This window comes from Asparagus officinalis, chromosome 6, assembly GCF_001876935.1.
Source record: "Asparagus officinalis chromosome 6, Aspof.V1, whole genome shotgun sequence".
Lineage (NCBI taxonomy): Eukaryota > Viridiplantae > Streptophyta > Magnoliopsida > Asparagales > Asparagaceae > Asparagus > Asparagus officinalis.
The window spans coordinates 6,554,544-6,567,318 of NC_033799.1; the positions used below are offsets into that span (position 1 = coordinate 6,554,544).

At 31.9% G+C, this 12,775-nt stretch overlaps 2 protein-coding genes across 3 annotated transcripts in view; both read right to left on the bottom strand.

Annotated features, from left to right (window-relative positions):
- The window catches only part of LOC109844317, a 24,987-nt gene extending 22,198 nt beyond the window's left edge, over nucleotides 1–2,789 (bottom strand). The window contains exon 1 of the mRNA XM_020413306.1: nucleotides 2,776–2,789. The gene's annotated coding sequence lies outside the window, so the exon portion shown is untranslated. The remainder of the gene's footprint in view (nucleotides 1–2,775) is intronic.
- LOC109844320 (probable nucleoside diphosphate kinase 5) overlaps nucleotides 1–10,089 on the bottom strand; it is a 24,423-nt gene extending 14,334 nt beyond the window's left edge. For both annotated transcript variants that reach the window (XR_002247985.1, XM_020413309.1), the window contains exons 1-3: nucleotides 10,013–10,089; nucleotides 8,476–8,700; nucleotides 4,785–4,892 (exon numbers count right to left, since the gene is read on the bottom strand). Coding sequence is in view for 1 of the 2 variants with exons in the window: in XM_020413309.1 (XP_020268898.1) it covers nucleotides 4,785–4,892; nucleotides 8,476–8,700; nucleotides 10,013–10,062 (383 nt within the window). In the remaining variant the exon portion in view is untranslated. The remainder of the gene's footprint in view (nucleotides 1–4,784; nucleotides 4,893–8,475; nucleotides 8,701–10,012) is intronic.

Genomic DNA, 12,775 nt, shown 5'->3' on the forward strand with positions numbered 1-12,775 from the left:
ACTTGAACTCGAGGCACAATTTTGCTCGTGACATACAGCAACAGCTTAATGTAAATATTTATACAGCATTAGTCCTGACCCTCTAAAGCATTATGTCAGTTTTCCCAGTAACTGAAACCTTTAAGGTTGCACACCTTTCAAATTCCATGGTGAACAATGTTGGCATCCACAATATGTGGACTCTCACACAAGGCTAGTGAGACAAACGACCTAGTGTCCACTGTCCTCGCATATAAATGGAAATAATGAACAATGAGAAACAATATGTATGTGTATCTATGTTTCATGGAAACAGGTTCGAGTATCAGTACATGACACAGTAGTTCGTAAAAGGTAGGGTACAGGGACAAGGTTATAGAAATATTTACAGTTTTACACACACTAATATTAATTGTAATCAATAATTTACCTGAGATCAATATTGTTTTTATTCACGTGTTATGAGAATGGGAAAATTGCTTCCAGCCCCCAAAAGCCAAGTGAACGTGCTTCCCACCCCTAAGACTTGGTCAATGGGCGTTTTACCCCTAAAAATAAAGAATTTGTTCTCTGAGCCCCCAAAACACAAAAGTTTTACCCCTAAAAATAAAGAATTTGTTCTCTGAGCCCCCAAAACACAAAACCCAAGACATTAAAACATGTGAAGACCATAATACCCTTCTCTCTCTCTTTCTTTTTTTATTAAAATATGATGATGGTTATTTTATTACTTTTTGTTTTTCTCTCTCTCTTTATCATGATGTACCAAGAGGATAGTTGAAATGATTGATGAGGATTATTTTATTATTTTCGTTTTTTATTATTTTGGTTGTTTGTATTGGGATGTTGTTAAAGTTACGGGTTAATTGTTAAGGTTACGAGTTAATTGTTAATGTTACGGGTTAATTGTTAAGGTTATGAATCCTCTCTCTCTCTCTCTCTATTTATTAAAATATAATGAGGGTTATTTTATTATTTTTGTTTTTCTCTCTCTCTTTATCATGATGTACCAAGAGGATAGTTGAAATGATTGATGAAGATTATTTTATTATTTTCATTTTTTATTATTTTTGTTGTTTGTATTGGGAGGTTGTTAAAGTTACGGGTTAATTGTTAAGGTTACGAGTTAATTGTTAATGTTACGGGTTAATTGTTAAGGTTATGAATCCTCTCTCTCTCTCTCTCTATCATAATGTTTCTTTGATGATATTGAAATGATTAAAGAGGATTATTATTTTATTATTTTTGTTTTTTATTCTTTTCTCTCTCTCTCTCTCTATCATGATGTTTCTTTGATGATATTGAAATGATTAAAGAGGATTATTATTTTTGTTTTTTATTCTTTTTGTATTTTTAGAATATTCGTTATTAAAGATAATGGTTGGTTGTAAAGGTTATGCATTGATTGTTAAGGTTACGGGTTGGTTGTTAAGGTTAAGGGTTTGTTGTTAAGGTTGTGAGTTTGTTGTATAGGTTACAGATTTGTTGTTAAGGTTACGTGTTTAATTGTTAAGGTTACGTGTTTAATTGTTAAGGTTACGGATTTAATTATTAAGGTTACGGGTTTAATTGTTACGGTTACGGTTTATTAATTGTTAAGGTTACGGTTTAATTGTTAAGGTTACGAGTTTAATTATTAAGGTTACGGGTTTAATTATTATGGTTACGGTTTTAATTGTTAAGGTTATGGATCCCTTCTCTCTCTCCCTCGTAACCTTAACAATTAAACCCGTAACATTAACAATTAAACCGTAACAATAACAATTAAACCGGTAATCTTAACAATTAAACCCATAACCTTAACAATTAAACCGTAACCTTAACAATTTAATTGTTACGGTTACGGTTTATTAATTGTTAAGGTTACGGTTTAATTGTTAAGGTTACGAGTTTAATTATTAAGGTTACGGGTTTAATTATTATGGTTACGGTTTTAATTGTTAAGGTTACAGGTTTAATTGTTAAGGTTACAGTTTAATTGTTAAGGTTACGGTTTAATTGTTAATGTTACGATTTAATTGTTAAGGTTATGGGTTTAATTGTTAAGATTACTGGTTTAATTGTTAATGTTACAGTTTAATTGTTAAGGTTACGGGTTTAATTGTTAAAGTTACGAGGGAGAGAGAGAAGGGATACATAACCTTAACAATTAAAACCGTAACCATAATAATTAAACCCGTAACCTTAACAATTAAACCCGTAACCTTAACAATTAAACCGTAACCTTAACAATTAATAAACCGTAATCGTAACAATTAAACCCGTAACCTTAACAATTAAATACGTAACCTTAACAATTAAATCCGTAACCTTAACAATTAAACACGTAACCTTAACAATTAAACACATAACATTAACAACAAATCCGTAACCTACACAACAAACCTATAACCTTAACAACAAACCCTTAACCTTAACAATCAACCCGTAACCTTAACAATCAATGCATAACCTTTACAACCAACCATTATCCTTAACAACGAATATTCTAAAAATACAAAAAGAATAAAAAATAAAAATAATAAAATAATAATCCTCTTTAACCATTTCAATATCATCAAAGAAACATCATGATAGAGAGAGAGAGAGGGGATTCATAACCTTAACAATTGACCCGTAACATTAACAATTAACTCGTAACTTTAACAACATCCCAATACAAACAACCAAAATAATAAAAAACGAAAATAATAAAATAATCATCATCAATTATTTCAACTATCCTCTTGGTACATCATGATAAAGAGAGAGAGAAAAACAAAAATAATAAAATAACCCTCATTATATTTTAATAAAAGAGAGAGAGAGAGAGAGAGGATTCATAACCTTAACAATTGACCCGTAACATTAACAATTAACTCGTAACCTTAACAATTAACCCGTAACTTTAACAACATCCCAATACAAACAACCAAAATAATAAAAAACGAAAATAATAAAATAATCCTCATCAATCATTTTAACTATCCTCTTGGTACATCATGATAAAGAGAGAGAGTAAAACAAAAATAATAAAATAACCCTCATCATATTTTAATAAAAAAGAAAGAGAGAGAGAGGATTCATAACCTTAACAATTGACCCGTAACATTAACAATTAACTCGTAACCTTAACAATTAACCCATAACTTTAACAACATCCCAATACAAACAACCAAAATAATAAAAAACAAAAATAATAAAATAATCATCATCAATCATTTCAACTATCCTCTTGGTACATCATGATAAAAAGAGAGAGAAAAACAAAAATAATAAAATAACCCTCATCATATTTTAATAAAAAACAGAGTGAGAGAGGATTCATAACCTTAACAATTGATCCGTAACATTAACAATTAACTCGTAACCTTAACAATTAACCCATAACTTTAACAACATCCCAATACAAACAACCAAAATAATAAAAAACAAAAATAATAAAATAATCATCATCAATCATTTTAACTATCCTCTTGGTACATCATGATAAAGAGAGAGAGAAAAACAAAAATAATAAAATAACCCTCATCATATTTTAATAAAAAAAGAAAGAGAGAGAGAGAGGATTCATAACTTTAACAATTGGCCCGTAACATTAACAATTAACTCGTAACCTTAACAATTATAACCCGTAACTTTAACAACATCCCAATACAAACAACCAAAATAATAAAAAATAAAAAAAATAAAATAATCATCATCAATCATTTCAACTATCCTCTTGGTACATCATGATAAAAAGAGAGAGAAAAACAAAAATAATAAAATAACCCTCATCATATTTTAATAAAAAAAGAAAGAGAGAGAAGGGTATTATGGTCTTCACATGTTTTAATGTCTTGGGTTTTGTGTTTTGGGGCTCAGAGAACAGATTCTTTATTTTTAGGGGTAAAACGCCAATTAACCAAATCTTGGGGGTGGGAAGCACGTTCACTTGGCTTTTGGGGTCTGGAAGCATTTTTCCCTATGAGAATTTACCTATAACATTTTTATGTTTTTTATTTATTATGTGGATTATAAAGAAAAATCCTCCTTTTTGAACTAGACACCCAAACAATCCTTTTTTCCGGTAGATGACCCATTTAAAGTAGCATTACAAGTGTTAATTTTCACCTTTTACTACATATAAGTCATACAGAGCTACAACTTCATGTTTGTTGCTGAAATCTTTCTGACAGTCGGAAATAGTCTGAAAAGGCGTTCAATTTGTTGAACAACGTAATTTTTACTGTTCAATCAAGATAGAAATCATCTCAAAATATTGTTTGACCAAGATATGGCTTTAGCAATTGATTAGCGATAAAGTTCCAGATAAAGATCATTCAAACTTTGCCGTCAGGCATCAGCTGTAAAATGAACATGAGCACTCTCAAGGTTATACCATAATTCCAGAGGGGAACACGCATAAAACCTGGAAGACTAGTTTTGACAAATAGCAAAAACAAAACATAGTTATTCCACAGTTCAATCTTTCAAATGGGAACAACCCTAAAATACGATACACATATATGAAGAAAGAACCAATAACAATATATACCAATAACAAAACATTGTTATTCCACAGTTCAATCTTTCAAATGGGAACAACCCTAAAATATAATAACATATATGAAGAAAGAAGCAAAGGAAGAGGGAAGACTATAACACCTTTATATAGGAAGCTCCATCATCCCTGGGCACAATTAACTTAAACGCAGACACGAAATAAGGGGGAAAGAAGTGAGCAGATGCAGAATCATGAGAACTGTATGACAGTGCATGTTACATCCTTTTCCATCAGCAACTATTTTATGTAAACAAGCACTTTTAGAGAAATAACTAACCTATTTTGGTGAGAAACTTTAGCTTTTCTAGAATCCGTGGGACCAATCAAATTTCTCCAATCAAAGATGGCGTTTAGCTTCTCAAGGACCATAATGTACACTGGGCCACTATTAGAAGTTAGATATGTTAGTTTGGTACATGACTGAAACAATAGAAATTAGTAATTAATATAAACAGCATTCAATAACCAGTACGAATATACATGACATACAAACGTAACATACAAATAAGTTACTTATATTCAGTGTATCTTGCAGAGGTTCGTAAGAGTAAATGATAATAAATTTGGATCAAGTACAACGTAGGAAGTAAAGATTATAAGAAAAAGGTGTTAAAAGCAGAAGCATCTAGTGAAGACTGACCAGTCTCTACTGAGACTATTCTATGTAATAAAGTGGCTGTAAGATTATATGCAACGTCTTAAAAAACAGAAGGATAGGTTTCAGTAATAAAAAAAGAGAGATTAAATTAAGGAAGTATAATAAACAGGAGAAAAACGTTAGAAAAACTAAGGGTTGAATCACCAAAGAATGATACGGGTAACAGTTATCTTCACAAGGAAAGGAAACCTCATAAATTGATGAAATATGTAAGATTTAAATTTGGATTTGATGCAAGCCACTTTCGGATGAAACACTACTACAGAACTACGATTACACCATCATTTAGCTGTTTGGCAAATTTTGAACCATTGTCTTCACTAAATATTCGATCCTTCACATAACTTTGAATTTCCACTCATAGATTTGCTGGCCTCATGTTTATGAGCATACTCCCTAATCTTGTTTTGATGATTACAAACAATTCCTAATATTGTTTGTCTAGTATTTATGTTTATTATTAGGTATTCTAGACAAACAACAAGTTGGAGAATGGATGGAATCGAGGTTTCACGATCATATCCAATGGAGGTTGGCGGAATAGTTGAGTGAAGCAATACATTTCAAGTCAAGATCCAAGTTCAAGCTTCATCCGTAAGTGTACCAAATCGAGCTTATTGAAGACCTATAGCTTGAGTAATCTAGTTTAGGAGTTTATATTATATGTGTTTAATACTCTAAGCTCAATATCATATACACACACATACACATTTTGGTTTTGGTTTTTATGTATATATATAGTTATATATATATATATATACACGTTTTGATTTTATAGTTTTCAGTTTAAATATGAAACAAATAAATATAATTAGAAAATTCATACTTGTTTCATGCTTATATGCTTATATATGATTTCATCATTATCAAGTTTATTTAATTCAATGAAATCATGTTTTATTGCATAATGTGTATTTTGATAAAACATTGTGTTTTTGGTTTATAGACTTAACAACAATAGTTTATATCTTTTATCAAGTCTATATAATCATTTTATATAGTTTCAAAACATGTTTAAGCTAAAATATCAAAAACAAGTGTTGTTGTATTTTTATGTTTTGGTCTATTTTGAAAAATGATGAGATTTCTCATTTGGGAGTTGCAAATTAAAAAATACTTTTTATAACATGTTTATAATCATTTTCGAAAGTTTTATATTTTTCTGAATTTATTTGTTATTTTTAAAAGAGCTTTGAAAATCAGATTTACTGTTTTAATCAGACTGATATTGTGTTATCAGTCGACTAATGAAAGTGTTCAGTCGACTGATGAAAACGCCTAGAATCATCAAAAGTTTCTGTTTCTTATTCAGTCGACTGATCAGTCGACTGACAAGGTCATTGGTCGACTGACGATTCATCGACTGATGATTCATCAGTCGACTGATGAAGTGTTTGTTGGCCTGTAATGGTCAGCTCATCAACCGACTGATGAACAATATCAGTTGACTGACGGCCTCATAATGGCTAGTTTTCTAGTTTTCTGAGTTTCCGTTATTTTATCTTTTTGCTTTGGTTTTCTTGGTCTTTGGGCTTTGGTTTCTCTTCCTATATATACCCATTGCCCTCTAACATTCTGAAGTAATCAAGAATTGTTTAAAACAAGTTTAAAGGATTTTGAAGTTTGTTTAGTGTTTGTTTCAAGTTTCGGTTTGTGAAGAAGTTTTCACAAGAGCTAGAGGAGATCATTAACTTGTGTTTGGGCTTTCATCTCATCCCTCTCTCTCTTGTTTTCAGTGGAGAAGTTTTCTAAACTCAATCTCTAGCTATTTATTATTTTGATCTTAATTTCTATAAGCTAGATTTTCATATTGAGTTTAGTTTTGATTTATTAAATCTCTTTGTTACACACACCCACATTGAGCTTTTAGTATTTTCATATATAGTATTATTAGGGTTGTGAGAAATTGTAATATTGAGTTATGTTTAATTGAGTTCTCACCTTGTCTTGAGAACAAATTATTTGTTGTTGAGCTTTTATTTGTGAGGTCACATTGTATTGCACAAATACACCAAGAGGAGTGTAGAGATGAGAGACGTGGTCGGTCCCAAGAGGAGTGGGGTCGGTGGTAACACCTAGAGGTAGGTCGTAATTCTGAGTACTTGAGGGAGACACGTGAGAGGCCAACACTTAAGATGGGATTTGTGTAGTTACATTGTGAATGATTGTGAACGTTGATCGGTGAGCGTTAAAAACCGATATTGTGTGGTGTAAACGTTTTCGGATGAGCGTTAAAAACCCGGTGTGATAGTGGATTTCTTCCCGGAGTGAGGAGCAGAGACGTAGGATGGAAGACCCGAACTCCGTGATCATTTGATTGTGTTTGAGTTTGTCATTGGCGCATTTACTTTTGTGTTTATCTTATATCGTCATTGTCTATTACTCTTTGTGTATATTGCCCTATCATATTTGTAGTTTGTTTATTTTACCCTTTGTTTATATTGCTTATCCTTACTAATAATTCATTGCATATCTTATTTGCTAGGATATTCGTTAATTAGTTTTAATTGACATTAAATCGGATTAGATTAGCATAAACTCTATTCATCCCCCCTCTAGGGTTCTTTCCTAGTGGCATTAGGGCCTAACAAGATCCACTAACCTAATATCATATAGAAACAAACCAAGTGTCCCAGAGTAGATGTAACGAACATGCTTACCAAGTTTGTTTTAACTATTCATTCCCCTTTCTGATACTTGTGATTGTTTGTTGTAGCTAGCTGACAAGCAAGCTAGGGTGGATGTTTAGTATATGTAGCAGATATGTCAAAAAGTTACCCAACAGACAAAGAATAAGAGTGGGAGAGGCAAGAACGAGAAGAAGAAAGTTAGGGGGGAAAAAGAATGAGAAATTAAACAAAAAGGCAGATGGTAGTCATTTTTAGTTTACTGAAATGACCATGGGACCTTAAGTTTGCAACTTGATGATCTCTAGTTGTTTCCCTGAAGAAATTCATGTAGAATCCTAAGAACCAATGTAATACATTATACAGGTAGTAGCACTTAAGGTGCATTATTAAGTGATTCATGTCAATAATTATTCAGTGATTCATGTCAGTAATTAATTTTCCATGTACATAGTTATGCATTTCAAGATTCATACGAGTTTCAGCTGGTGGAATTGTATAAATACCTAAACGCAATTTATATCCTGAAACCTAGTTCCCTCATTAGGGCTATTAGCTTATGGAAGGCTTATGACATTTTGGCACTTCTGCAGTTCAATCAGAGCATGACTTCATTACAGCTGAAATAACGTATGTAAAAAATGCAATGGTGAAATTGCATAAATTGATAGAATAGAAGATACCTTGTCATATATTTCATAAGGTTAGGAAAGAAGCTTCTACCAGAATGTTCAGCATAAAAGTGTGCCACGGTTTCCTCATTGAGCTGAAGCATCTTCTCTCTGACAATATTAAATCCAGACTCAAGAATGATACTTTTTATCTGCGTCGTATAATTGCCAGATACCCCATCTGGCTTGATCATAGCCAATGTTTTCTCCTTCTCCACACTCGCATAGTTCAAAGATCTTGAAGGCCACAGAATTAGTCGAAGTCAGCAGGGTCGTATAATTTGTCTGTAGAGCTAACCTCTTTGTAGGTAAAACTAACATTTAGTTTTTATGCACTTAGCATTTTACCCAAGAATGACAAGAAGTATAACTTTAGAGGTTGATAAACAAAACTGAGATCGGAGTAAAAGGGTTTCTTCAATGGAAAGATAAATTCAGGCATTCCAATCACACAACCCCCACCTCAACAAGAGAAATTATCCATCTCTCTAGCCTCTCACACCCTTCTACAGACAAGCTCTCTTGTTGCCAAGATTCTGAAATCATACCTTGCATTCCACCCAAAACACCCAGATGACACATTGATACTTCTATAAGGAAGTCCTAGCACAACCCATCACTAAATGGTATCTCTGTAGCTCCTATCACATTTACTTTTGTGTTTATCTTATATCGCCATTGTCTATTACTCTTTGTGTATATTGCCCTATCAAATAGAGCTGCTCAAAAACTTTTTGCCAAGAACTAACTGAAACTAGGAGGTAAGGCTACACGGATACGCACCAATCACCATCTAATAAATATCTTGAAGAAAATGAACAAACTTTTGAAACTAATTCTAGTCCGATTTCTGATTAACATGAATCTTCGTTACAACAAAATTTCAACACATAAACACTGCAAAAGGAAAATGAAAAAAGAACAACAACCACCAAATACGCAAGGGCTTGTTTTGAGTGAGTGACAATGGATATTACCTTCTAAAAAGAATCATCGGACAGAAAGATTCACAAAAACCAACTCTAAACCTACTATGTCATGCTTATGGGCTGTTATCTAAGAATTATTCGCCTAGCCAACAATTGGAGAGATATCGGTAATCTACATAGACAATACACACACACACACTAAGTTTAAACGAAGAGTAAGATCTGAGAAATTAATACAGAAAAAATCTGGCATAGAATCCAAGAAACACTCCGATGCTTATTTTGCTAATTTAAACGAAAAATTCAGACAATAGATCTAAAATACTCCGTAAAATTTCAGAGGATAGCAGAAATTATGGAGCAAATGCCTAATATTCTCGATGAAACGCTTGAGAATTTGCAAATTTTTCCCATAGCTTCAGATTGAAGTGAAATTTCAGAATAAAAAAAGCTGGGATCTTGGCATCGAATTTCAACCAGATCTAACAGACAAAAGGAATAAATTAGTCAACTAGAGAGAAGAAAAAAAAACACACCTAAATTTTTTTTCCAATTTTCGTAAGTCTATCTACACGCGAGCTCAATTTTTTTTTTAAATTCAAAAACCTAATTTTGCTCACCTTGATAGAAAAAAGAGGAAGAACGCGAGGAGGGAAAGAACCTCTCTCATTCCTTCCAGCGGGCGGGAAATGAATTCAGAGAGGAAGGGTAAAGGGCAAAACCCTTTTTATATAAGCCGTTTCACGTGGTCTCACGTGACTGAAGATGTTCGGATAATTGATTACGGATTTCCCTTTCAATTTATTCGCGGGCGGGCCGATTTATGACAAGGCCCTGTCATAAACGGGCCCGTTTAAAGCCATTAATCCAAGGTACCAAAGTGCAGTTGTCGCGAGCTATAGATTTGGCGTGCATGCTATGTATATATAGAAATGTTAGGGGTACACCCCCAACCACAATCTCAACCACACCTCCTCTTCCTCTATAGTGTATTGGGCCCCACATCAATTTTTTTTTTAAAATTTAATGTGGGGTCTAATACACTATAGAGGGAGAGGAGGTGTGGTTAGGGGTGTGCCCCTAACACCACTCATGTATATATCATGAAGGAAAACCATTGACGTAGGTAAGTGTAACCAAAGAAGGTAACTTCCCGTTCTGATACGAGCAAAATCACACAAACTCTAGAAATCCTAATAAAAAAATAACTTCAAATCAGTTATATGTGTGTAGATCACTTCTTCAATTTTCCTAAAACACAAGGATTCTACCGAGCAAGTCAAAACATATCGTCTTTCAAGGTTGCATCTCGAAATCTACTTGAAGATGCGCTTTTCGCCATGGTGTTGCCTTGGCATAAACCAAATTCGCCCAAAAAAACATCTGATATTACCTCCGCATCAACCAGTCCGCTGTCTGCATATTGGTTGGTGAATATGGGAATTATAAAACATTAAAGACATGTGGACTTTCTAACTTTCCCGTAGGAACTCCTAAAATTGTGTTCGATAGATGCCTCTTTTATTATTATTATTATTATTTTAATGAAAGAGAGAGCATAGGGGCGGTGGGGGGGATATCAAATTGAATTGAATGCTGAGAGTTCATGTTTTTAAATTTAGCAAGTTGGAATTCAATTTTATGAGGTTGGATTTACTTCTCTGAATTCAAATAAGAATATTTATTGATTAATATTATGCAGTTTATGAACCTTAAAAGCATTTTGTAAATAAAATATATTTTATAATACTTTTTATTTGGCTAAAAAATTATATCTGCTAATAAGTTCATTAAATATTCCTATATATAATTTGAATGTTCTGTGCTCTTAATTTTCTCGAGTCATGGATAAAATCTAGAGTAAAATGTTAAGGAACAAAATACTATATTATTAGCGTAATAGTTAACCCAAGTTGTAAGAGATTAACTTTAAAACGAATAACTATGATCAACAAACGAGTCAATTCTGCAAAATGTTTGTGTTTGATTCGTGGAATATATGGATGTTAAAATTATTCAAGTTTTTCTTAAACAATCCCTCAAATCAAATTTGAATAAAATAGTTAAACGAATAACAGTTAAACTAATTGATAATTATTGATCAATTTCCATCCCCTAGTTACATTTGTTTGCACATTTTTTTATTGATATTCATTTACTACATGTTATTCAAATAATAGGTAATATATAAGAAAATATTTTCTGTTTAGTTATAGGTCTAATCTTGCTATATCATTTTGCTTGTCTATCTATATCTATACTATATATAAAAGAGGATTGTGATGCTAAAACTTTTGATTGCCCCCTTTTAGCCCTCTTAAATTTGATAATTCCAATTTTACTTTAATTATTTTCTTTATTTGATTTATCTCAAACTTACATTCAATGAATCCTAAATTAAATTAATTGTAAAATCATCGTGATGATAAGATTTAATTAGTTTCTTAGGCTTTTAAAGATTCCATAAATTAATTAAATGCATATGTTATTGATCCAATTAACTAACCACTCTTTCATTTTTCCTTTACATGACCTCTTTTTCATCTCTATACTATAAATTATGGTCATCCATGCTCTTCAATCCACCATATTACCTACTAATCCGAATTCCCACACTAACATAATGGTTTATGAAATATGTTATAAGAAAGTTTATCAAATGGTTTATAGTACACATGGCTTGTATGTATATGCACATACATACATTGGATTGGATCATATATGTCATATTGTTTGCAGACTTAACGATTTATTTTTATGGAATTGAAGACTATGTCTCGTGTTTAATTTATAGCTATTGATTTGTATTTTGACTCTTGAATCCTTGAAAAAGAGAAGGATAATATATTATTGAAAGATTATTATTTGGAAGTCTTGATATTTAAGAGTATGCATAAATCTGATTTGGGAGCCAAAGAATATTTTTATCATGTGCTTTTTTCACTATGGATTAAGTAAGATTCTTATTGATCTTTTAATTTTTAAAAAGATTGTATGATCTTATCATTGAAGTTTACGCAAAGCTATTTTAAGATTTTTCCTCCTTGCACAATGTTATGAAGAGTTTATTGTTCCATTATCATAAGTTGTGCTTTTTTTCTTTGAATATAGATCATAAGTTGTGGTTTCTTATTTATTAGATTTACTCGTGGTTTAATCCATAAGTAATTACTCGGTTCATATGCACTTTAAGTTCAGATATGCTATCAACTTATCCAACGTTTTTTCGCTATTTCTTGTCATTTTGATTTCTTACCTCTATCAAGCATCTTTTATGTTCTTTCGTTAATAATTATATTGAATCATAAACCTTTATCTCCTTTTTGATTAATCACCAATAAGTTCTTTGTTCCTATCAACTTTAGGCTACAAAGATTAACTAA